Below are 27,440 nucleotides of genomic sequence, written 5' to 3' on the forward strand. Positions count from 1 at the left end.
TGGCTACATTCTTCTGAATTTCAGTTTATTTTCTTTTAATATACGAAACCAGGCAATTTACCAAATGTTCACCAGCATTTTGAGAAGCAGCAGCTGCTGCTGACGTTCTACTTTGTTGATATCCTGTGCTGAAGGAGTCACTTGGGGTCAGCACAAGGAAATGCTAGTTTGTGCTGCATGTGGGATTTTTCTGAGCTGTGGGATGAAGGCTGGGGCTGCAGCAGAATTCTACAGCTGAAGATAGACAAAACAAAAGAAAGTTCCTATTTTCACTTTAAAAGATAATGCATTCAATTGTTTTCCCCAAATGAATGCTTGCTACCCACAAGATACGCCACTTTTCTGCTTTCAAAGCACCATCTTTTTGATACCTCATCTAGGATCTCTGCATAGCTGGATGCAAAACTAGTGACTACACTCCAGCAGAGAATGGAAAATGCTTAAAAAAAATGTATTTGACTCAGAACAAACGTCTCCTTTATGAGCTTAAGATTACCCTTTAAGTTTTCACAGTCTGTTTGGTTCTGGAACGGTCAGTCCTAATAGCACCTTATATATAAAACATAAAAGCCTTGCACTGTTTCCTTAGGACTTCCTAGATCAACAAAGTCAGACCCTGTTGTCACAAGCACAAAGTCTGTTTTATTAGCAAGACAGCTCCACCATAAGAAGGAAGTCTGCTCACTTATTCATTTCTGTATTTTTTCCCTCACGCCTACAAACAGTACCAATCATTTCTCTACTTTGATAGTCCAAGACCTTCTATTTTCCATTACATTTATACACAGAAAGTGTACAGCCATTTCTTCTTCATCCAGTATCCTCTTCAAGCTTAATAGCCCTTTCTTAGCCTTGGAGGTTTTTACCACATGATATATGTGTGTTGACTTAGTAATACCTAATTCTCTATCACTAACCAGAAAGGCAGATGACAGATATTTCAGTCTTTTCTAGAATAAACTGTATAGATTATTATGACTCAGTTATGCTCTTCCTTTCTCAGTCATTTTGTCACTACACTGAAAACCCACAAATGTTTCTCCTGGAAGTACCTAAAAAGCAGATTATAATGTCAGATTTCCTATTTCCATGACAGTAGAGTTAATGCCTTAAGCTTCAACTTGTTTCAGTGTCAGTATGTGTTGAGACAGAGAAATGTTGGACAGTGATAGGACAAAGGGGGACGGTTTTAAACTGAGACAGAGGAGGTTTAGGTTAGATATTAGGAGGCAGTTTTTCACACATTCAAGGCCAGTCTGGATGTGGCTCTGGGCAGCCTGGTCTGGTGGTTGGAGACCCTGCACATAGCAGGGGCTTGAAACTAGATGATCTTTGTGGTCCTTTTCAACCCAGACCATTCTATGATGATCCTATGATTTTGTGTTTACAGACACATTAGTCTGCTTCAGCTTAGCACCTTAGTGGTTTTTCACACATAAGGAAAGAGCTTCAATTGACTGCATTCAGTGGGAAAAAAAACTTTAATTTTCATGCAGCAGTGTATTCTTGGTCTGGACGTTCTGTGCTGTACTTTGTAGGGGTCTATAATCTTACTTGTGAAACCTTACAGATTGTTTGGATAGAATTAAAAATGGCATGATCTAGTTGAAAATTATTTGTATTTCTCAGCAGCAATGTGAAGCCTCCTTATTTGTCTCCAGGACATGAAGTTACAAATTCAGCCAGGCATGAGCTATGACTCAGGACATTACAAGTTGCACTTGGCCATAAGGCTGCACCTTTGGAATTCTAATGCAGGACACAAAGGAAAGCATTGAAATTCTGTCCACCAGGAGTCTGATAAAACATCTGTGCAAGGTGCAAGCCAGAATTCCTGCTGGGATCTGTTCTAGAAACATAAGAATTGCTGAATACGATGCACAGTGTCACATTACAAGAAGCAAAATAATCGGAAAAAGACAAATTCTAACTGAAAGAAACTCAGCATAGGAAAACCTATGCATGGTGCTTAGACAGGCATTGACTGCTTTATAAGCAGATTCCCTTCTAGTCACATTATTTACCTTCAAAATATCTGTTCTGCTGCAATGGGCAGCAACTCGGTATCCAAGGTGAAGAAAAATTCAGATAAACCTGGTACTTTGGTGCTCATTTGTTGGTAAACCACAGCACTTTATGTCCCAGCTGTGTTCATCAACCATATAACCTAGCACAGATATTACATGAAGCAGCTTAAAATCATTTCTAAAATATCTAGTGTCCTCTACTGCAAGGAAAATGGGATATACAGGCTGACAAATGCAGACATTTCAGCAAAAGTATGAGAAAACAACCCAGCTCCCTGATGCTCCTAGGAACTTAAAGTTCCTAATCATCAAGCTGCCTACCCTATTGTATATATTCCTCCAAATTATCTATCTGCCATATACTTCAAGACGTTGAAGTGGGATGGAAAATTTTTGCTGACTGACAGACATTAAGATACCAAAAATGAATGATTTCACATTTTAGTTGTTGTCTCCACACCTGGATCAAACATAATTTCTCAGAGATCCTATAAATGAATCCAGTTCAAATTTCTTCTGAAACTGTTGATCTTTCACCCTTTTCAAAGTGTACTTACTTTAGAGGTTTGAATAAAATCCATGGAACCTACTCTGAAATAGTCTTAAAATCACATTGTAGAAAGCCAAAACATTTGCAAACAAGAAGTGATTATATAACATTACCAAAGATTTTCCATCTTCAGTCATGTACTTTTTTACTACACAAACACACACACATGACTTTCCAGCCATTTTGCTGACCCCGTTCTTCAAGCTTATGCAGTGTAGGAATATATGTCTTGGCACATGATAGTCTACAATCTTTTTAGTGGAAACCAGAGACCACAGTTTCCAGCCCCAACTATTAAACTCAGCAAAAAGCCATACTGTAAAAATAAAATTTTTGAAAGAAGGCTTGTGGTCTTAGGTCAGCTTCACTGTATTAACCACTGTCATAAGTGCAATACAAGCATTTAAAATAAGGGTAAGTTTTATATTCACCAACAGTGCAATTTTAAAATTGATACTCCAAGTGTATCATTATCTTACTGGTGTCCCACGGTCTCCTGGTTTCCCTGGCTTTCCACTTGGACCAGCAACTCCTGGAACTCCTGGGGCACCCTACAGCAAAAGATATGTAAAATGAATTATAGAAACCCACTCTGGTATAAGTGATGATAAGAAACGTGCTATGGTATTAAAAAGATCAGAGCAGTACTCAAAAGGGCTCTCATCAGTTTCTTCTTCTGTTTGGTATATGCCAAGCTTGAAAAATTCTCTCCAGGAAAAAATGAATTCTTCATGGAAATAAGTTCTTTTATGTAACAGGCATTTCTGAATCTAAAGATGCAGAGATATCTACTGAATTTTCACATATCTCTTAGTGATAGGTTCCTGAAGGAATACAATATGTTTGTGCCTTCTAACTTTTTCTAGCAGGTGTGCAATCCATTTACAAATCCATTACAATGAGTCCATAAAATTCATTACTACTAGATTAATATAAACAAAATATCAGTGCTAGGTTATGTGATAAAATCTCACCTCTACATCCACACAGTAGCACAAAAAGACAACAGTAGGGAAAGCAGGAGCAGTCCAAATTAATACCCTGCCCTGGTAACTCCAGGTCCATCACAGAAACTAGTTGGTATCAGCAGACTTAGCAGAGCTTTAAAAGTTTGTGGTTAAAGAAGGAGATAAAGAGCTTATTTCCTTTTTTAATACTGAAAAAAAAAAAAAATTCAAAACCACTGGAAGTGGGTAAAAGCAATGAAAACCAGACTTAAACTCTCCTGAATATTTATGAATAGAAGCTCTATTCATGCTGTGAATTAATGAGCACCTCACTGCTCACCTTTTACTAATAATTCATCAGATCCATTTGGGATATTAAACAAAGGATCCATTTTATATTTAACATAATTTGAAAATGTTGTCATGGCTCTCTGTTAGCTCAAGTCTCTTCATTCATTGTATACCAAAGACAAAATTATATATTTACCGCTGGTCCTGGTGGGCCTCTGGGACCTGTGGGACCATCTTTTCCTGTGAAACCCTGTTCAAAAACAAAAGCATGATAAGAGATTAACCTAAGATTGTAGCAATCCCACTTAGAATTACTGAATCACAGTTCTTCTGATTACTACTAGCATGTATTTTTAAAGCTATCCACAATGATATTTACAAAAACAGCCATAACAGCTAGAGCAGGGAAAGGCTATATATGGAACAATAAGCTTGAGCCAATTTAGATATTCAGCTGCTGTTGATTAACTGAGGATGGAATTAATATGTATTAAATTAATATTTTAAGAAAAGGAATTGCTGCTGTATACCAGAGGAGGATTTCTTTTTCTGTTCTCTCACTTACAGATTAACTGGAAAACCGGAAATTTCTACTTAAATGATGAATAACAGAACATCTCCCTCCCAGCTACTCTCCCTTCAAAAAGGAATGTCAAGAAATCCCATTCCCAAACTAACTAGTGATAATCCATGGCTTGTTAACAACCCAACATTCCCATGGTACGTTCTCTGACAAATGTCTATCATGTGCTGCTCCATTTTGATTTCTGGCTATCAATACCCAGAAAAGCACAACTATAAATGCATATATCAGATATTAATTCAGACTGTCAAAGTCATTGCTTCAGTCATCTCAAGAGTGTGAAGACAAAAGAGATTTTCTCAGCTGGTTCCAAGGAAGAGAGAGATTGCAACCTGTAAGCATGCTCTTGATTATGAAGACGTTTCAGAATTCCATCTTAAGAAAAGTTCTTAGCTCCAAATAATCGAGGGCTAAGGAGAAAACTTGACCTTCACACTAAGAATGTTACAGACAGATTGTTTAAGGACATAAATTTTGCAGATGTCAAGACAAGTAGAACTTTCATGAGATCCCCTACAGCAGTAACAATATGTGAAAGACAGCAGGATTGAACACCTCAATGCTCATCGGGTGCAGGCACCTGAGAACCTGTTCAGGACACAGGACAGTCAGTCTTGCAATTTTTAAAGAAAGTATCCTGCTACTCTAAGGTTATCTGGAGAGATTTTCACCTGCAAGTTTTTCCAGTCCTTTTAAATTTACCTCTTCTGCTTGGATATAGATAAAAGGACTCTCTTTGAAAAAGTACTTGAAAACAGAAAGCTATGATAAAGAATGGAAAAAAGAAAAAGAAAAGAAAAAAAAACCACTCCACCATATTATGTGGTCTTTCAGGAAGGTAACTGAGGAAAACTTACCCTTTCACCTGGAGGTCCCACTGGGCCAGGTGGACCAGGTAAGCCTGGGGTTCCCTAGAGAGAAAAAAGAAATGATAAACTGCATCAGAAACCAAACAAATTTATCTGCTATGCTAATTACCCCAGTGTCTATGCACACATTTAAATATTAGTCTTTAATTTCACTTTTTGACATTTATTTAAAAAATCGTTTAGGAAGAACAATTTATTTCATATATATGATACAAGAGTCTTCACCCTCACTTGCATTTTTACTGCATTCTCTTAAATTTCAAACATAATTTTTGAGTATTACAACCAGAAGTCAAATATATCATAATTATTCCCTTTACAAGCATGTCTAACAGATGTCAGCTAATCTTTTAACAAGTGTTAAAGTCATTGGTTAGAGCGTTTCTAAAGAAACGAAAAATTAACTCTTCCTTTATTGCTTCTTTCTCTGTTCTATTTTTAACACAGTGTTTCTTCATAGTGGTCATTGTAAATTCTCTTCCTTGTAGCTTCTGGGTTAGGAATAAATACAAAAATAGTACATGCAGGAATGATCTCACTCAACACTGTAGGAACAGGGCAACTATTGTAGGAATCAACACTGAACAGCCTTGTATTACATTATATTCCCCGTTTCTGTCTCATCTCACTGTGCATTTAACTGTAGCATGTCTCTTAGCATGTTATTGCTGTCTAAGTGTATATTCCTCAAAGTTTTAAGGACTGAAAACACACATAAACAAATCACACAATTAGTTGTGGAGCTCATTAGCTAAGAAAATCTGAATTCCAAAAATAGAAGGCAATTAGACAACTCTAGTGAAGAAGTGCCCTGCAAAGGTTCTGCAACCTGTAATTGGTGACACTTACCTACAAGGTGGTCAGAAGTTAAGAGACTTTACTGTGTAGATATCAGTGTACTTTTCCTAATCCATCAATCTTTCTTTGTACATTCACAATTGGCCTGATGTATATTTGGTTTGACTCAATACAGCTGTTCTTTTAATTTTGCTCTGTTTTGAATGGTTTAGAATTTTCTACATTTCAGATTACTAAGTGTAACATGATAGTGTCTCCAAAACTATTGCTTAGGAGGGTATGAAAAAATTCCTAGTGATGTCAAAGGCAGCTGTCCAGCAGCCAATCCACATCAGGAATAGTGTATAGTAGCAATAGGTTTTTTTTTGTTTGTTTGTTTGCTTTTAAAGTAAGAATTAACTTACTGATCGTCCTGGTAGTCCAGGCTGGCCAGCATCACCTTTCATTCCTTGACGACCCTATGATATTCATAAATGTTCATTAGAGATTCTGAACTGCAAACCAGAGTATCAAAATAACTAATCAGTGTAAGCAGACACCAAAAATTACCCCAACACATCTCAATGAAGAAGTCCATAATCCATCTATGTACTATGGGAAAAAAATAGATACATATACTTCTTGATTGAAGTAATACTCTTAACATTTGCAAACACAAGACAACTGGCTGATATTATACTAAAAACACAGGAAAGAAGGAAGGAGCACAGATTTCGATAAGGAAGCATCAGAGACTTTTCAGTAAGAGAGACTATAATATTACTGCCTCCACAAGCACCAAGGTAGGAAAAGGTAATATGTTTTCACCTCCCCTATCTTTCTCAGCTGATAAATGGAGCCACCCACATTCATAAGAAAAGGTAAATCTGGGTCTTTTTTGAGTATGACATTTTTTTTTTTGATCTATACACTAAGACTACTAGGACACGAGGTGTGGGACCATATAAAGAAGCACTGTATTGTCTTTCACAACCTGCTTGCATTCCACATATACTGTAATGCTGTAGTATAGCTGTATAGTTTAAGACCACATGACATGAATTTGAAAATACAATACTTAATATAATACAATTTGTAAGCATAGCCTGACAATGCAAATTGCAAATTGACATGAAAAACAAAATTCCATGACTCACAAGGGTTGTTATAACTTCTCCTTAACTAATGAGAAGTTCCAAGTATCATGTCAGTTCTGTTGCTGTTTTCATTTTCCAAAGGTGTTCAAACTGAATATGGCAAGTGCTTTTATATCATGCATATACAAGGAATATGTTTGGCCTTTCTTGCTTTTTGGTATCTTTATGCTATCTTAACAAAGCTTTTCCTTCCTGCATCTAACAACAACAACAAAAATAGGTGGTTAACAGATTTTTTTATTTTACTTTGTCCTACAAAGGAGAAGATGGACCTGATGTCTACATAGATGCACAGACTGAGAAGGTGAACTGGCTTCAAATGCAAAATGAGACAGTGTGCAATGAGATACCAATTCTATTTTTTCATAAGCTTTACATTTTATTTAAAGATTTCATTTAAAAAGTAGTACTAGTATTCTGGCTATACTAAAATATTCCAGATGTACCTAATCAGGAACTATATTCCTACTTTTTAGACAGTAACTTAGTAAAATACAGATAAAGTTATGTTAATACATTCAGAATGTAGACAAAGGATTCCTGTGTTATCTGCTTTAAAAAGCACAATCTAGTGATATTTCCTTGTGTTAACAGAATTAAGCCAACATCATTTATACTTTAACTGTATATACATTAAATGAAAAGTAATCCTCCACTAAAATATACATTCTGTCACCAAGAATCCCTCAAGGAACTAAGAGCTATTTTGGATGCCTGAATCTAGACACATATTGCCTCTGAAATTCTGAGTAATGGTTTAAGCACAGAAAATAGAATTTGGACATGTGAATCTGCAATAAAATTCAGAACAGCACTGCACACTTAAGTTTCCTGCACTACAGCCTGATAATTATGAGTCATAGAACTTTAAAGCCTAGAAACTGCATAGAAAAGTTGTAGAAGAGAAAATGCTGTAACACAATGTGCATCACAGCAATCTGATGCCGTGCCTTCATAAGCACTTTATAAGCACATGCAGCATCCAGAAAGAGGATTCTATTGTAATGGAAAAGAATTCTTTTAGATAAAGACTTGTTTCACAGTACTACTGTATCATGAGGAAAAATGAACATTAGTGCAAAGCTCCTACCCTTTCCCAAGACCACTGACCCAGTGACACTGTTACCCACACTCCAAACAGCCACTCACCGGTTCTCCTGGGATTGAAAGTCCATTGGGACCCTGAGGACCTGGAGGACCTTGAGGGCCTGGAGGACCTGTCTCACCACGAGGACCAGGTGGCCCCTTAGAGCAGAAAATTAAAACAAGATTATAAATGGCAGTGTTTTCTTATATCTGTAAATGCAAAGTCCTTTGGGTTAGGCACTTAGAGTAAGTCAGCAGCCTGGAGACCCACTGATACTTCAGAACACAATATTCTTCGACTCAGGTTGGCAGTCACAGGCCAACACGTGCTTCCTGGCAATGTTAAATGGAAGTATAGCTGTCTACTCTGTACAGAAGAAAGGACAACAATGCTGCAGAATGTGTAGTACCACTCCCATAAATATGATCCAGTCATCTGATGTACTTAGGCTACATATGCATAGTCTTACATAGATGAACTACATGTAAATAATATTACCAGTTAAATTTTTAATATCCATTCTTAGCTCAGAATGGAACTTAGAGTATAAATTTTCATACAGGCAAGCATGTCATGATGTTATAGATGCATTCCAGGAAGATACTTACAGATGATCCAGTCAAACCCCTTTCACCTCTGGGACCTTTAGCACCTGGGCCACCCTAAATTAAACATTTGGAAAGAAAATGTATTTCTTAGTTCAGAGAAAGCAAAGGTATGTCACACTGGTAAGTTATTAATCTTTTTAAGCAAATTCTTACATGAAAGCTCAAAATTATGAAGTGTACAGACCAGAATGCTAAAGAATATAAAAGATGCATTACACAGAAATGTACGAAAGCCATATAAGTGTCAGCCTAGCCAATTCAACCCACTAAAATTATTGTCAATTTTGTCCTTGCAGATCTACACATCTTCAATTTATATTCAGTCTTTTTAGATAGAGGAATCATCAAAGTCTCTGTATACCTCTCTAGTGGACTGCTAGGCAACTTAAACAGGCTTCGTATTACTCACACAGTGTTTGGCATCAAAATAGAAGGACTACTGGGCAGAACACAGCTCCCTTATATTCATAGTAATTGGTAGAAGTATATCTATTCCATAGATTATTATCAAGTCATTCATTTATTTGCCTGATAATGACTCTTTCCATGGAATGAAATCCTGACCTTGCAATTAAGAAAAGCATTTGCACATTTCACTAAAACCTCTTGTACGTGGAGCACAAGACAGCTGAAAATGAGACAGACTCTTTCAGTCTAACAAACAAGCAGGAGCTATTCACAGTGATTAAATAGGAAGTATGGGAAAAGGTTTACAAATATAGGCAAATGAAAGTGGAAGGAGCTGCCCAGTTGTATCATAAACTAAGACAAAATGAGAACAGATTAACATGAAGTTATGAACTTGTTGACTGCCAATTGTCTCTCTGACTGATCTTCGTTTCACAAAATTTGGTGAATGTTTTCATGTATTCAAGAAATGTGAGAACAGGATTATCAGACGTTTCACAAGACACACTGAAATAAATCAGCTGGTGTTACTTCCTTCTGCGCAAGCCAAAATTACCTTTTTCCACCTCGATTAATCTGAAACTTGTTCCATAAATTTAAAAATTAAAAAAATATACAAAAATCTCTATAGCAAATGATTCCTTACGGCAGGTCCAGGGGGTCCTGGTGGTCCCACACTGTCTTGAGTACAGGTGCAAGCATTTGGAAGAGCTGGGCATTTTGCTTCATCTCTCTGAAATTCAATCACAACTCTTTCTGTCAATTTAAATGAAAGTACTTGTTGGTAGCACACTTTGCTACAATAACAAGATTCTCTATTATCCTGGTTTTGATTACTGTAGAACTCAGAGTGAAACAGTGCTTTCCAAATATATTTCGTGCTTTCAGCAAATTATTTTCTCTGCAAGCAGTATAACGCAGTAGCAACAGAAACATGGGCAAAACCAAATCCATAAGGCATTTCTGTTTTTTTAACATTTATTTTCATTAGACAATCAGCTTGAGCTGATTATGCAGTTATTTTTTAAATGCCAATCTAACATACTTATTAAAACATAATGTAGCTATTCATTTCATAATAACTAGGATCTTAAGTATCACTGAAGTACAAAATATAAGCTTGACACTTTATTACACTCAATCTAGCACACTGCAATCTTTCTCAGATGCTGAACTCTGAAATGCAAAGTTGCTCACTGGTTGCTCTCACAAGAGATTCAAATGTGTTATCAGTGCAGGCTAATAGTGTTATTGTTATATATGATATCATTAATGATGTTCTGAACAGTCTCTAGTTCATACGTACTTACCATAGAAGGAAGATCACAGCATCTGTCTCTGCTAGTCCAAACTGGGCTGCATACAATGTCAAAATTCTGGATTTCTAACTGTAAGAGAAAGGAGAACCCTTGAACGATAACAATATTTACAAAATCTAGTGGCAACAGCATTAAAATTGACTACTAAAACAACTTATTTCTAATGTAATTAACATCATTCACACATTCGGGTTTTTTGTTTGTTTCTCTGTTTTTTTGTTTTTGTTTTTTTGACATTGACACAAAAATTATTTTAAAACATTATTTAAAAATAATCCTACTTAAGGCTGCAATTAACTCCAAGATCTGATGCTTACGCATGTCCTGGTGGAGAAGGTGAACAATACTTAAATTATAAGTTCTGCAGAACGGCTTCAAATAGGGACATTAAAAACAGTTTACTCTCTTTCACCCCAAGAGCTATAGTCCTGTAATTTCATATATACTATCACACATTTGGAGGTGAGCACCAAGAATCTTCTTCAGGTGTTAGATTTTGCACACACAGACCAGATTCCAACCTTAGAACTTCTAATACAAAGCCTGGCTAATAGCACTAAATATACATTAAATATAGTGAATTCATCAAGATAATTGATGTGCCCTTCATTGCAGCCACCACTTTTCTTTATAGGTTTATAGATCACAAAGCCAGAGGGGATTACTCTGTCACAAGACAGATTACAGGGCTTGCCAGAATTAAAACTATTTCATTACAGAATGTCATGTAGGAGATTAAAACAAAACAATCTTCATTTAAAAATTTTCCAACAATGGGGAATCCACAGGAATAGCTGCAATGACTAACTGCTTTCCCTATTAAAAAGAAAAAAAAACCAATATTTATTCTCATATTTGAATTTACTTGACTTCAACTGTCAGCTATTAGGTTTCAGTTCTTGCAGTTCTGCTAGAATAAAAAACTACCAACTATTTCTCAGTTAAGTACCTTCAATCTTGCAATACAGAAACTTATAAGCTTTGGGTGTGGGACTACTTATTTAGCAGCTCTTAACTTCTAAAGTCTTTTCTCACGAAAGAGTTTGAATTAATGTATGGATTAACATTTATCTCTTACTGTTGCTGTTCTCCGGTCACCTTTCAGAAGTTTCCCAAGTATTTCATAGCCATCAGTTGTGATATTCCCAGCCTCCTTAATTGGCTTTTCCAGTATTTCACTGCAGTCAATGTAAATCTTAATATTTGATGAAGTGACAACAATATGAACCTGAAAAAAAGTTTAAGGCATTACTTAGAAAAAACATATTTAGTATTTTAACTAGTATTTCCTTGCTTAAATAATACTGTTTTAAATTTTCCTCCTGATAATCTTGATTTATTTCAAGACAAAGAAAAATTCCAACATTAGTAACTTCTTCAAAAGGTGTTAAAGATCTATAAGATGCATACACAGGCACAGTTAGTAAGTACTACTTAATATAACAGCTGAATTGCAATGTTCAAAAATTAAAATCTTTTCTTTAAAAAAAAGCTTGCCTGAAAGTTGCTTTAGGACAATATAAAAGTCAAAAATAAAAAGAATTTTAAAGAGGAAGTGAACGTAAGCTGTACTTGTTCTCTTCTAATGGCTGGGGCCACACAAGAGGTTTAATGAGTCTATGACTGACTAATAGATTCTGTCTGTAGTTTACAGAGTAGATCATTTCAGATCCAGAAATCCAGGGTTCCGTTTCCTCAGATGACTCATTACTAGTTATTCTGAGATATGAGAACAGAATAGCCTGTCCAGAAAATAATATATATATATAATTGTTTTTTTAAGCAAACAAAATAATGGAAAAAGCAAGAAATAAATTTCCAGGAGATAAATTTCACTGCAAAAATCTATGCCAAAATAAGGCAAAAACAAAGGAGAAAGGATTAATTACTGGAAATAAGTGAAGTTACAGAGAGAGAAAAGAATGGCTGTAACAAAGGGAGGAGTGTAATTCTACAAGGAGAACAGTGTTTGGGTTATACATAGTAAACTGTATTCAGAAGAACAAGAGGAGCAAAAGCAAAGGTTAGCATTCTGAAAATGTACAGTGATTACAGTCATTTATCCTGCAGTGACTGTACAGAATTAAATATCAGACAAGGACAATCTATTGTTCAAAGTAAGCAAAACACCTAATGTGGCCACGTAATGAATACAGGTGAATTTCCTCTCTATGTATAAAAACAAAAGACCTTCAGGCATCTCCAATACAGAAACAGGGTTTCTGTTTTCGGTGAATCTAATATGCAGTTGACAGAAGAACATCGTAAGGCAACGGTGAAGTTCTCAGCAGTTTTATATACCTTACATGTGGCATATATTTTTATATCCATTATATTATCAATATAATTGTTCAAATGCCAACATATAAGGACCAGCTGTAAAAATCCTTGAATTGTATATTTATGTTTTAAGACTTCTGTCATCACTGCATATAACCCTTCAGAAACCTACTGCTATTCAATGACTACTTTAAAAAATTGGTATAAAGTGGAAACAGCGATTCCCATAAATGTCCTGAGTCAACAACTGACTGAAAAATCTCCTGGGAATTTGCTTGTTGGGTTTTTTTTTTTTCATATTAAATATTTTCCCATGTGGAGTTGTCTCCAAGGCATCAACACAGCTTATCTCAAACTCTCTAAACATTACGTAGTTATGCTTTATATCACTGGAATTAAGACTTTCGAAACTGTCCTAATTTTTTGTCAACTGAAATTCAGTTGGCATCACAGTTTAATTCTCAGCACTGTATAAATGAGTGGTTTTTTAATTCCTATTGTTGTTCACCAATCAAGTAAAAAATACAGTGGAAAGATAATAGAGAAAGTTTAAGTATGTTTTGTTAATAAAAATTAAGCTCTCCACAAAATAAAATTAACACTACTATGCCATATCTTGAAATTCATTATCATTTACACATAATATATTCGGTCATTTGATCATACACATGAATTTTACAGATAAATGGCAGCACCAAATGACACTACAGATGCAGCTGACTAGTTCTAAAAGGTACTAAATGTGCAAGACTTTCTATTGAAACATTAACTATTTGTCACAAATTAAATAAAGCAAAATACATCTGCACAGAGAATGCATGTTACTTCATTTTCATTTGCACACAAAACTTAGGAGGTAAATCTATATCATATTGCTGAACATGATCACCAGTTTGTAAAGCTTCAAACATCAATGACTACTAGAGCATCAACTACCCATCCAAAGAAGCAGCAATCCAAGCAGTTAAAAATATTAAGGATTTCCCCAAGTCACCAACTCGGTCCCTTTATTACTGATTTAATGCCAATTCTGAATTCCAGCTTTAATTTCATTCCCTACACACAAATCTAACACAAATCTACTGTTGATAGTCAATAAAACATAGAATCATAAGATGACTTACGTTGGAAGGGGCCTTAAACACCATCCAGTTCCAACTCCCCTACCATAGGCAGGGTTACTAACCAATAGATCAAGCTGCCCAGGCCCCATCCAAACTGGCCTTGAATGCCTCCAGGGATGGGGCACCCACAGCTCTGGGCAGCCTGTGCCGGTACCTCACCACTCTCAGTGAAAAATTTCCCCTGACATCTAACTTAAATTTCCCCCCATTCTAGTTTAAAGCCATTCCCCTTTGTCCTATCACTATCAGACCATGTTAAAATTTTCTCTCCCTCCTATTTATAAGCTCCCTATAAGTATTGGAATGTTGCTATCAGGTCTCCCTGGAGCTTTCATTTCTACAGGCTAAATAGCCCAGCTCCCTCAGTATTTTTTTAAGGAGGGGTGCTCCAGCCCTCTGATCATCTTTATGGCTCTCCTCTGGACCCACTCCAAGAGTTCTGACAACTCCACATCTCTGTATTCAATCCTGCATCTCTGTATTCAATGCCATCTGATTTTGTTTTCAACAAAATGTTACCAGAAATGCTCTCTTCAGTTACAAGCACACTAAAATAAAGCATCACTTCTGACCATCTACAGTGCCAGAAGGCATGAAGTTTTACAAAAGCAAACATAATTTAATCTCTCTAAGATCAAGTTTGATTTAGTGTTCTGATTTTCTGCTAAATGAACCACATCAATAAGCTATGCAAAGTATTATCCCATATGTACATCAGCAGAAAGACATAAAACTATTATCAAATTTCCTGTGGCTAACTACTGCAAAAGTGCAATCAAAAAGGAAGTCTAGCATGGTAATAATAAGCAAGTAGAAAAAGTATGTCTCTCCAAAACATTCAGTTACAAGCCTAATGACTGCCTGAGGCAGTCAGGATTTTTCCTATGGGACGTGCCAGATTCAACAGCTTTCACCATAGCTATGTTACACAGAGCATTCAAGTATGCCAAAGTAAATCTCTCCGCACGGTTAGGTGTAGTTAGCTGTGCTTCACTGAACGAGCCAGTAAGTCATCTAGCAAAAACCACAAAAATGTTTGACATTTTGGAAAACATCTCGTCTTTTAAAGATTTGTCATTTCTTTGAAACTAGATGGTAGAAGAAATCACAAAATTACCTTATGAAATGTGTTAATCTTATTTTCCTTTCTTCATCCAGTTGAAACTATTTCTAACCTTTATTAGGAACTAATCAACATGGTTGATACACAAGGCTTTCCCAGCATACGAGCTGGGGAGACCCATGATGCTATCATTAACGTGACTCATGCAACAATCTCAGTAATCATTCTGGGGAAAGCCCAGAGAATTCTGCTCAGTTACGTGGTGTAAAATCATAAATAGAAGATATTTAAGTCAAAGCTACTCCAGTTACTTCAAATACTATCAAAATCTGACTTTTTTTATTCCTTTTTGGGTAAAGAAGAAGGGGGATCAGCACACTGCATGGATCATTTTACTTAAGATGTAGCTGCATAAGCAAGAATTTGTAGTTTCAGAGCTTTAATGTAATTTGCCAATAGCTGCTACTTCTGAGCATTGTTCACCACCTTCAGAATGCTTTCTGTTCTTATGTATGAGTGCATGTAACAATTAAAATAATGCAAAATTCTTTAATTGCATTCATCAACAAATGTAGTGAACAGTTATACAAGATTGCTGTTGTCACTGGGCTTGCAGGTTTTTCCCCATTTGCACCGATTCACAAGCTTCAGTGTAAGTGCTATCAAAGAATTCTCCTCACCTCTATTACATTTAGAGAAACTAAAAGGAAAAATGTGACTTTGAACATCAATGAACTTAGCAGTTGACACTTAAAACAGACTGCTGATAATACAGCAGGTAGAGAGCTTCATATCACTGATCTGAATAATGGAGGTCTCGTCTCTCACACTGATATGAATGCTATTTTGTTTTTTCACTACTCCTTGGCAATAAGGTGACGCAACTTTTAAAGCAAAACAATACATACTCTAGTCGTTGCTGACTGTTTTTTCTCGCTCAATAGATTAACACTGTTCCTGAAAATTCAGTTGTCCAACTAAGCTACTAAAAAAACAGAAATGTGAAAAGACAGATGCCAAAGGCAAAATAGAGGCTGTATAACGCAGGTGTGATCCAAGCCTACTCATAAGTAGCAGTTAGAAATGTCACGAGACAGACATCTCTTTACATATAGGAAAATAGTCATTAAGTAAATTATAGACACTACAACAATTAGACAAGATATTTAAACAGTTTGGATAATTACCCTCTCTCAAGTTCTGAAGAAAACAATAGCTCTTATAGTACTAACTGATTTTATAATACTGCGTTTTGAACAGATCAAGTCTCAACACATTGTAATGCTGGCACCAGCTAGCTTTCCCTGCCTCCAGCTGTAGCAAAGCATGCTTCACAATCTAGCCTCCAGTATCACAAAGTCAACAGAGGCAACCCCATATCAGTATCCTCAAAGGAATGCTTGTAGTGACTGGTCATGCAGGAGAGGGTATCATAAAGAAAACAAATGTTATAGTGCTGCCATATTTAATAATCAGAGGAAAAACTCAACCAAACAGAAGGCAGATAAGAGAAAACATCAGGATGTGTATTTCAGCTTACTGAAAATATTGCAACTTTCTTGCCTTTAAACACATATGCTTAACAGCAGGAAAATATTTCTGAAGCTGTAGTTTTAGGCATGCATGTAGCCTGAACTAAAAACTTCTCAATGTCTAGAGGTAACAAAGTCTGACAGGATCAATTTTTCATAATTTGATCCACAACACTTAAAAGCAAGCACAAAACTGCCACATTTGTAGGCAAAGGCAAATTTCACTAGCCATTCTGGCAATTCAAAAATGTGAGTTCACTCTAAATTTGAAACAGGTTATACAATCTGTTACATGTTCTCTCTCATTATTTTTGTTCCTTCCATTAATATTACTATTACCATTAAATATATTATTATATATATAGTATTATTATAGAATAACATTGAATATTGCAGGCCCAGTGAATCTAAAGCCAAAAATATACCAGCATCCTTGCATACATGGAAAATGTGTAAATATACATGTTATGTATGTTAATCATATAAATTTCATTCAATATTCTATTCAACTACCAATACTGGCTCCTTGTTCATCTACAAGCCAGTAACTACTTAGTTTCTGTGGCTACATCATTGCAGTGTTCAAGAGGTGTCTGAATGAGGAGCTGCATGATATGGTTTAGTGCTTGTGGTGGCAACGGTGATGAGGAGACAGTCGGACTAGATGACCTTATAGGTCGTTTCCAACCTTGGGATTCTATGATTCTATGAAATCTTCCTCTTCTTTTAGTGGATCCAAATCATTACATTCTACCCTCCCAGAAAAAAAATTCTCATCACATCTTCCTTTTCCTTTTTCCCAGTTTATCTTTTTTTCTTTCATGAGCCAGATAGGCTATGATGCATTGTGGTATTTATCTCTCCACTTTCACAATCTTGACAAATCCATCTTTTACACTGGTTCAACACAGGCCTTACATTCCATAACCAAAGAAGAACTAGAACTTCAGAGATCTTGAATTGTGTGATCTGTAAGCCTGTGTGTCACAGAATCACAGAGTTACAGATTTGTAAGGGTTGGAAGGGACCTTAGGAGATCATCTAGTCCCACCCCCTGCTAAAGCAAGCTCCCTACTGCAGGTCACACAGGTAAGCATCCAGTTGTGTTTTGAATATCATGAGACTTGACAACCTCGCTGTGCAACTTGTTTCTCTCCCCCCTGGTTCTGACCCTCAAAGTGGTTTTCCCAAAGTTTCAACTGGATCAAAGGAAGTTCAGGTGGAGCTTCCCATATTTCAGTTTGTGCCTGTCCAGTCATCTACAGGACTGTAAGAGAACTGGATATAACTGACAGTAGCTTCTGCTTGCTTGTGCTCTGTTCCAAAGAACAGCGCTTCAGAAAGTAACCTTCATAATTTCAATCCTTTACCTTGTGGAAGCTTCCATAAAAGATTTTCTTTACTTCATCATTATCAAAAGTTACAGTTTGAACTTCTCCCCTTGTATCCTTGTTAAAGAATGACAACACTTTGCTGCCAGCTGCAAAAAAAATAAAATAATACATTTCATTTTAGATGTAAAGCTGAAATCAACATCGTAGGATGGACTTATGGATAAAATGTACTGTAGCCCTCTGGCAGGTAAACACAGACTACAGATGGTTCAACTGACATAGCTACATAGATGTACGTTCCTTTGGTTTGAGAGGTAATACCAAAGGTAAAAGGTAGATTAGTTGAAAAATTAAGCTATGTACAAAGTAAAACAGCATGTATTTTAAAACTGAAATTATTTAAACGTTACCATGTAATAATACTTTGGTTTTGGAAAGATTTTGGAATAATACATGCAAAGTAATGTAATGTATACATTTTCTGTTCAATAAGTATGATCATCCTTACGATCAAGCACAACTCCAACTTGTGGCTTGTAATCTCTGTCCGTAATCTGCCAAATAGCAAAAGGTTCATTGGGGGATTCAGGCAGAAGACGGAATAGCATGATGATAGTATATGCCTGTGGCAGTCCCTCTGGGTGAATCTCCCTGTTAAGACAATATGAAGATATTTTTCACATGGAAACATATGAGGAAAATAAACAAGCTCTTTTTCAAGGAAATGACTTAAGGGTAATGGGGAAATAACAGTGTTTAACAGTATTGTGCATTTTAATTACTCTCTCTGTAAAAGAAGTGCTAAGTGATAAAAATCACTTTATGATTTTTTTATAATGAACTCACAGCCTATCTTAAATTGGTTGAGGCATGATGATTATGGAGGCAGCCAGAATGTGACCACGAACCCTGGGAGATTTATTCCTGTAGCAAGATCTACATAAACAACATATATTTTGAATTCCTTGATGGTAAGTTTCTAGAAATCTGTAGTCTTATCTCATCTGGCTCATTTTAGACAAGCATTGGAAAATACTCTGTTTAACTATCAATGGCTTTCAGGAACAGAGGTAATGAAGGAAACATTTAATGTATTCCCCGCAATGGGTGATGTATTTGGGCCCCACCTCAGCTACTGGTGGCTGCTGACATTTAGATTTGTGATGTTCAGACTGTTAGACATTAAAAAGTCATAAAGCTGAGAATAAATAAAAATACACAGCAGATGGCCTCTGGGATTTTTTGAAGGAGACATTAAGAGTGCAGGAAAGTAGCTGCAAGAAGGTAGATAGATCATGTGTCTCCTTAGCTAATAAACTAGAATCAAGAGAGAGATTTGGCATCATGAGCATAAACAGAGAAACCTTGACATGAATATTTTAGGCAAAACTTAATTACCCACATGGTTAGGAACACTTTCCAATTACAGTCATATCAAAAATCAACAACAACACACAGCACAGTGCAAGAAAGAAAATAATAAAGTAGATATAGCCATTCTATTTATATCTCCGATAGCAAGTTATGTCAAATATGAAATAGCTATGCCACTAGGATCCGGATGCTTTTATTGCCTTGCTGACTCAGTCTAAAGTGAGTTTTATATTCTGGCTTCTTATGAAAGCTAAGTGCCCAAACTCTGCCAAGTCTATTCCACCTCTACAGCAGACAATAAACTGTATAAAAACATTCTAAATAACCTGAAATAAACAGAAAGGTTTGTTTGTTTGCTTGTTTTTTTAAATTATCTTATTATTGTCCTACTTATACTGTTTAATGCATGATTTATATTAATGTAAACAAATTACTAAACAAGATACCACTGACTGGGATTATATGTGCTTCCCTAGCTGTAAAAATATCCAGGCCATCAAGGATCACTCCCATAACTGTACAGGTGCATCGAAGAATTCAAAAAGTCTTTAGGCCACGCTCAGCTTTTAAAGTTGTGAGCTGAGAGAAGGCCAGCAAAAAGAAATTGTTACTTCATACATCCCAGTATGAAGCCTGTACATGTGATCTGATCTTTACCAATCTGGCAGAAGATTTCAAAGGCTTTTACAATAACAACAACAAAAAAGAATAACTTTCATTAAATTAAATTGGAGTAATGGTCTATTTTTAGGCATAACCTCTGACTTAGGAGATTCTTTCTGAAACTTAAGCTTAAGTGGAATGGTGAGGAACAAATGAAAAAGAAAAGGATTTACTTGATTCGTCCTAGTAAAACTAACCGCTAAATTTCTGGACTGTATGTGATAGTTGGAAGGAATGATCACATATTACCATTCTGTTAGATGCTATAAGGCTACAGGTCCTTTAATCTCCACTCCATTGACCAGTTACAGCAATTCAGCTACAAGAGAATATACCTTAAATCATGGTATCGGAGTGCTGCTTACTGCAAAAAGTGAAGTTTACCATTCTACACTAAAACCATTTTCCCCTGACAATGTAGAGCTCTTTGTACCGAGGAGGCTGTTGCTCAACTGAGCCTGTTGCCAGGCTCTATATTGTAAGTAAGTATAGTGGTTAAGAAGGACAGTGTCAAATAAAAGAACAAAAAGCAACTGGATTAACAGTGAACAGATCGCAAAGGAAGAAGCAGATAAGTATTTAACAAGAGCAATAATGGATGTTCTTTGGAGTATTTTTCCTGGATTTCAGTTAAAAGAACATCAAATAGATGCATTTTCCATGAGACACTAATGCTATTAGTTACAAACTCTGTTAATCCTTCCCCACCTGTTTGCTCTGAGTCCTTCTCATTTACTTACCGTATTGGCTGGCTGACAAAGGCATTTTTGTGGAGTCTATATGCTACATAGCTTGGGAAAGAGCCTGATTCCAGTGATACACCTTGCACAGAAGCAAAATGCTTCTCTGTCAGATTATATGATTCCAACATCTTGAAACCTTTAAATCAGGAAAGGGAAAACAACAAAAACACTGTAAAGCTGAATAAGACAAAAATGAACCTATGCAAAATATAGGCAGTTTCTTACCAGGTGAAGTATATCCTTCCAAGTAAATAAGAGGACAAGCTGAAAGAGATGAAAAAACATGTAAGTTCAAAAATATGACCTCTACCATAATATGAACATGCCTATACTTAGACAATTTTATTCGCAAAAATTCTGTACTAATATAAATTCTCAGCCAATTATTGCTACAGTTGTTACATTGTGTTCTGTTCTGCATTGGATGGATTTTAAAACCTTTACTCACTACTTTTAGTTGGATGTTTCTACCATGACAAATTGTATGGGTAACAGATGAGCCCCCAAAATATTTTTAGTTTAATTCCTAAGAAGAAAGGGGCATAATGACTCAATCTTTCTGTAAATATTAGAGGCATGAGTCAGGCTGCATATTAGCTGTCAGAATCACAGAAAAAAACTGCAGATTTATATGGCTTCTAATGAGCCAGCGGATGAAGAAGTCAGGGAGTCACAGAGTTGCACATGACAGGCTTGAGAATTTTTCTTTTTTGCCATTGAAGGATAACTGTTGAGTAAACAACTGACATTTAGTTTCAATCATTTTGAAACAGCATCACACACTTTACCCACACTCTTACAGAAGACTGGACCAAAGGTAAAGAGGCCAGTTGTGTCCCCCAGTTCATATTAGACATCATTCTACTTCTTTATAAAGAGCAGAACTTCTGACTGTTGCTTGTTTTGTTCTATCTATAATTTTGAAACATCAGACAAGATTACACTAAATACAATAGTTACTTCCAAATTAACAACAAAAAACTTTTGCTCTCTCAAACCATGCGTAGTTATTACAAAACCTAACTTTTATATGTGAACATGTTTTTGAAGTATTGTAAAGACATTTACAAGTATAGCAGTATATAAACAAATGCATCAGTTTGGGAAAAGGGAAAATGGTATTTTCTACTCACTTGAGGTAGCTGTCTCACACACAAAGGTGACGAGGTTATCTTGAATCTTTTCAAATGCATCAAAGTCATCAACAATAAATACATGACGTTCACTAGGCTTGCTGGCAATCTTGGCCAGCTCATTGTAATCCACATCAGCCACACCAACCACAAAGACACTGAAGCCTGTAAAAATAAGATTTGTTACTTGAAACGTAGTAAAACATACACACCTATTTCTCAGATCAATATTTCACAAACGCTATCATTGTCTTATCTATTCACTCCAGTATCCAGCCTTCATTATGAGTACACATTCTGGATATCCTTTCACACTATCAGAGCTCGTGAGAGATTAAATTGCTTTTTGCACCTTTCTTTCAAAATTTTCTCCTCTTTCCTTCATTGACTGCTGTCAAGGACAGATTCAGGATGTGATTCAGCTCATCTCCCTAGCTTGCAAACTTCAGGATAGGAGAAGCTGTTTTCTGTAGATGCCTATCTGTTTCTCTCTTTAGTAACTATAAAAGTACCAACACCTTAGACTAAACAATTAGTAGATGGCAAAAGTAAAATTAGAAGAACCCAGCCCATAGAATTTAATCATATCACCAGATGTAAAAGCATAATCTTTCCCTTTGTCAGGTGATTTTCCTCTTCAAATCCTTAAAATGGAGTCTCCTTGCCTTTTATACCAAGTTTTTGTTCTGTCGTATCTTAGGCCCTTAACAGAATTATTTCTCTGACTCATCTCTTCCTTTCCCTTCTCCCACCTAATTCTCCATATGATAATTTGTCCTCTTTTTATTGTACCAGAAAACAGGAAAGAAGAAAAACTGTCCATTACACAATTTATCACTAATAAGAAAAATTTCTCCAAAAGAAAAAAAAAATGTAATTAACACGAAACTTCACAAAAATGTTGGTTGGAAGCTAAAGGAAGAATTAACATTTGCTATAAATGATAAGCCCATTTTTATTTGCTTTTTGATTTTTTTCAAAAGGAGATGGGAAATAATTGTCCCTCTGTGCTCAGTACTAATGAATCTTTGTCTGAAATACTCTGTCCAGCTTCGAACACAATATTTAAGATGTAAAGTATCTGAAGAAAATAGCTAATAAAAATGACAAGAGGTTTGGAAAGCACAATCAACAGGAGATTGAAAGAAATGGATTTGTATTTGTTTAGTCTATAAAAAAGATAGAAAGAGGAAATGACAACAGGCTTCAAGTATGAAGGCCTGTTACAGTATACAGTTATCAATTGCTTTCCCGGTTAACTAGGGAAATGAAAAGAAGACAGCAGCTTCATTAGCCTGAAGAAATACTTAGGTAAAGTATGAGGAAAAGCTTTCCAAATATCAGCATAAGTTAAGCACTAAAGCAGATTATCCACACGGACTGTAGAGATTTTTATGAGTAGGCTAGCCAAACATCTTTAGAAGTCATCTAGGGAGCTTATTCTTCCAGATCACAGAGGCAGACAAGATGACCACTTGTGGTTTACACTCCAGTGATTTCCATAAGGAAGCACATCTTCTTATTCAGGAAACTGCATTCCTGGTGGTTCGTGCAATGAAAAGCAAGACTTTTGGGCAACTTCAGTAGAGGCTGCTGAGAGCAGTGAAAACGAGTACATGTTTAGTCACACATATGCCACACTCAGCAGTCTAAAGCAGGAGTGCAATGTTTCTCAGCTCAAAAGGCAACGAAGAAGTCAGTTTAGCACTTAATTTTCCTGGAGCTCCTGCAGTTTGTGTCAAATAATACAAAGTTCAAAACGCCAGGCCCAGCTTAGCAAAAGCACCAGGATGGAGTACTCTCCATGATGATGCCTGAGGTCCACAGAGCAAGGAGAAAAATTAACCAAAAGTTAGCTTTATAAAATAGCATGCATGAAAAATTCCTTGCAAGCCCTGGGAAGCCATATTCCCAAAGAGGAGAGGATAGAGAAAGAAAAAGTATGTCTGGTCCTGGAAGTCTAAATTCTTTAAACAGTTCTGAGTCATTCTAAACAATCAGAATAAATTTCTGAATCCATAAATAGTAGGCAAAGAATTCCAAGATGGTTGAAGCACCACTTATAAGTTGCGTTGGTTAACATGCTAAGGAAATGAAATAGCTAGGTACTGTGAATCGCTTACCAGAGTGCTGTATGACCGTTGCTGCCTTCCTCACCTCATCCTGTGATCGACCATCTGTGACAACAACAAGTACCTTGGGAACACCTCGCCTCATGCCGCTCTCCCAAGTCAAAACCTTTTCTTTGATAAATGTTAGGGCTTTGCCTGCAAAGTGTGCAACAAATGAGTCAGCCGTATTATCCATTATCTATGAAGAAATTCCTTACTTTACTTTGACAGAGTGACAGTCACTCAACTAAAACAGAAAAACATAAAACCTAATCCTTTGTCCATGAAATATCAGGATAATTAGGCAATTTATCTTACAAAACTAAAATTACTGCTCAGAATTACCTGTCCGTGTGTTTCCTCCTCTGTACTGAACATTTTGAAGAGCTCCCAGAGCTTGAGCCTTGTCATCAAATGTATTCAGTTTAAACTCAGATTTTGCTTCATCGCTGTATTGCACAAATGAAACCTGGGAGGGAATGCATCATTGTGTTCAGTCACATATCTCCAGTTCAGACTCAATTGAAATATGCATTGTGGTAAATTAGTAAGTATTAAATAACTGAAAAATCTTCCCCACATATGTATGATTATGCACACACATACATATTCACATAAACATATAGTGTCATAGCAGTGTACACACAACATCTTTATTTCCTTTGTGCATAAAATGTAATATGATTTTAAATATGGATGATTAAGAGATTTCTATTACTATGGAGCCAGTTTTATAACATATTCTCTCTGCTTTTGAATAGGTCTATATTGTCTAGAAAATCTCCTCCATTTATTTTTAAGAAATGCAAAAAGAACCTGGTGACAGAATGACAATGAACTTGGACATATGCAAAACTGCATGCTCTCTTGCTGTAAGCAGTAGAATATTATCACTGTATGTTTATTCTTAAATCACTTTTAAATTTAAATATGTATAAATTTTATGTTATTATTCATTCTGTATAACTGCAATATTATAGTATCAAACTAACTCAGTGCTGAACAACTATCTCTCTGTATGTATACATCAGTATTTATTGAAATAAATTGCTCTTTTAAAATCAATCAATAATAATTAATTAATTATAAATAAATATCTCATTCAAAACCAGAGATTGTTGCAACTAATTCAAGAGGTATGTGACTTCCATAATTTGCTAAATGTTAGCAGTCTCTGCCTCTTGTATCAGGTCTTCTTCAGCTTTAGACTGGAGACTCACAACAATTCACAGGAAAAAAGATCACTACAATGCTCAAGAATTAAACTGTAGTAAACTTTGCATCAAAAGAGTGGTATTTATTGAACCCTAGCAGCAATCTCATTCAGCTTCACATAAGTAGAAAAAATGAGTAATGGTTAAAGTAAGAAGGCTGACAGAAAATATCCGACAACAATAATCACCAAGGAAATCTTGGAGGTCAATTCCTCTTAGTTATTACTGTTTACATTTAAAGTATTCTTGAACTGAGAAATTAAAACACCATCCTCAGTCAACACTCAGACTGTCCTCAGAGCAGATTTCTGATAGCCAAAAGTTATTGTATAACTACTAGATTCCCTTAATATCTACAGAAAACCTCATACGCTTCATATATATTTATACATACACACACACACTGTACAAACAACTTTAGTAATTCAGTTCCAGCCTCAGCCTCCTTCTAAAATGTACACAATGGAAATAACTAACCTACCTGGATTCCAGCAGGATTAATCAAGTCAAAGGCTCCTACTGTATTAAAAACAAACTTTACTACTTTGTTGAAGTTATCATCACCAATACTCCAGGAAGCATCAGTCAAGAACACTATGTCTGCTTTGGCACCTCTGCATACTGAAAGACCAAGAAAAGGAACACTTGAAATATACCATTCATAGCACGATGAAATAAAGAGCATGGCTTCAAAAATTTGGAAGGCAAGTATTTAGCAAACTTCTACTACAGCCCCGTCAAATGGTAAGTGTTTTATGCTGAGCATGAAAACATTTATTAAATAGTTTCAAACAAAGTTGCAGGAAATGAAAAGCTCAATAATCAAATGCAAATGTCTGAAATGACATTTTTTTCTGAACAGCTTTTACAAAAAGTCCACTGAGGGCTATGCTGACAGATTTGCTATAGAGCTACAGAATATTTTGATTTTTTTCCCCAGTCTATGTATTCACGTTTCCATTCTAATCCAGGAAATTTCAGAGTCTGGTAAAACAAATGGAAGCAACTAAGAAATTGATCACAAACTTCAGACCCTAAATTACTGTGCTAGCTTTAAATCTATTTAAACTTATGAAAAATACAATTAAACCCTAAGGCAGCGCACCAACAATGTAAAAATACTACATAGATCTACAAATAAACATACCATCCCGAGCTGGAGGGATTGTGGGAGGTGGAGGAGGCGTAGGCGGTGGAGTTGGTGCCTCTGTAGGTTTGAGGACTGAAATAAAATAAAAAAAATTTTGGCTCAATATAAATTATTTCATTTAAGGAAAACTCTAGATCATGTGTTATATTACCATAGAAAAATTCATATATTTTCTCACTAAATTTTCTAGTATTACAAAACTTCCCTCAAACTCCAGCTGACATTACACTGACAGGAAAGAGGAAAAACCACTTAAAAGAAGTATTGAAAGACATCTAGAAACAAGACAAGCTCTATCACTGAAACAAGACAAGTTCTGTATTCAAAACTTAAGGTTCATAATATCTATTACTTACCCGTATGCTCCCTCACAGAGACTGGAGGTCCCTCAAGGTTAGGGGTCTGAACAAAGACAGTTGCATTGTATTCTGTGTCTGGTGAGAGGCCAGTAAAACAATGGCTTGTTTCTGATCCACGTACTGTAATTTCCTGCCCTCTGGATCCTGTAAAAACAAAGACCAATGGAATGAAAATTAAAACCCACTATTGCCTTTTAATGTGTGTACAAGTGTAGAAATTAGAGACTTTTTGAGAGGAAGTTAGGTTAGCAGTCTTATTCTTGTCCCATAAAAACCTTCTAGACTAAGATTAAGACTAAGATTAAGCTCTGATTATGAACCCTGGAGCATTCAAGAAAGCTGCAACACTCCAGTGTGCATGTAAAACTGCAGTAACCAGCAAATCTCACTGATGAAAGTTAACTTGACAATAAGCAGTAGTTCACTTAGCAGCTTTTTCACCACCACAGCATATGTGCAGACCTGCAAAGTTCAATCAAATGCAGCATGACTGACAGTAGAGGCTTTCCTCCATCCCAAGTATGTGGTCCCGACACCAAAACAAGAAAGCTATGTTTTAGAAAGTGCAAAAATTCTCTTACCATCAGCTGGGTTCAGCTTTAGTCTGTAGGAAGTTGCTGACCGGTGAGCTGACCATCGGATACAGAAAGTATCCCAGCCAATTTTGTAAGTTGTTAGGTCAGTGACGTTCAAGTATACTGTGAGCAGAGAGACAAAAATTGCTCTTTGGAAAGCAG

The 27,440-nt window shown here is 36.1% G+C and overlaps 2 protein-coding genes across 8 annotated transcripts in view; one reads left to right on the forward strand and one right to left on the reverse strand.

Moving 5' to 3' along the window:
* The window catches only part of MYO6 (myosin VI), a 770,453-nt gene that overhangs the window by 327,041 nt on the left and 415,972 nt on the right, over positions 1–27,440 (forward strand). The gene's annotated exons all lie outside the window — the stretch shown is intronic.
* COL12A1 (collagen type XII alpha 1 chain) overlaps positions 1–27,440 on the reverse strand; it is a 101,116-nt gene that overhangs the window by 11,802 nt on the left and 61,874 nt on the right. For all 7 annotated transcript variants that reach the window (XM_048935640.1, XM_048935646.1, XM_048935639.1 and 4 more), the window contains 20 exons: positions 27,285–27,401; positions 26,701–26,847; positions 26,342–26,416; positions 25,676–25,815; positions 24,326–24,449; positions 23,993–24,136; positions 21,870–22,034; positions 20,962–21,000; positions 20,734–20,872; positions 18,465–18,607; positions 17,993–18,102; positions 11,702–11,851; positions 10,615–10,692; positions 9,951–10,037; positions 8,897–8,950; positions 8,351–8,446; positions 6,470–6,523; positions 5,256–5,309; positions 4,012–4,065; positions 3,057–3,128 (listed from right to left, as the gene is read on the reverse strand). In XM_048935640.1, coding sequence (XP_048791597.1) covers positions 3,057–3,128; positions 4,012–4,065; positions 5,256–5,309; positions 6,470–6,523; positions 8,351–8,446; positions 8,897–8,950; positions 9,951–10,037; positions 10,615–10,692; positions 11,702–11,851; positions 17,993–18,102; positions 18,465–18,607; positions 20,734–20,872; positions 20,962–21,000; positions 21,870–22,034; positions 23,993–24,136; positions 24,326–24,449; positions 25,676–25,815; positions 26,342–26,416; positions 26,701–26,847; positions 27,285–27,401 — 2,042 coding nt within the window. The remainder of the gene's footprint in view (positions 1–3,056; positions 3,129–4,011; positions 4,066–5,255; positions 5,310–6,469; positions 6,524–8,350; positions 8,447–8,896; positions 8,951–9,950; positions 10,038–10,614; positions 10,693–11,701; positions 11,852–17,992; positions 18,103–18,464; positions 18,608–20,733; positions 20,873–20,961; positions 21,001–21,869; positions 22,035–23,992; positions 24,137–24,325; positions 24,450–25,675; positions 25,816–26,341; positions 26,417–26,700; positions 26,848–27,284; positions 27,402–27,440) is intronic.

The sequence above is a fragment of the Lagopus muta genome, chromosome 2 (assembly GCF_023343835.1).
Source record: "Lagopus muta isolate bLagMut1 chromosome 2, bLagMut1 primary, whole genome shotgun sequence".
NCBI lineage: Eukaryota > Metazoa > Chordata > Aves > Galliformes > Phasianidae > Lagopus > Lagopus muta.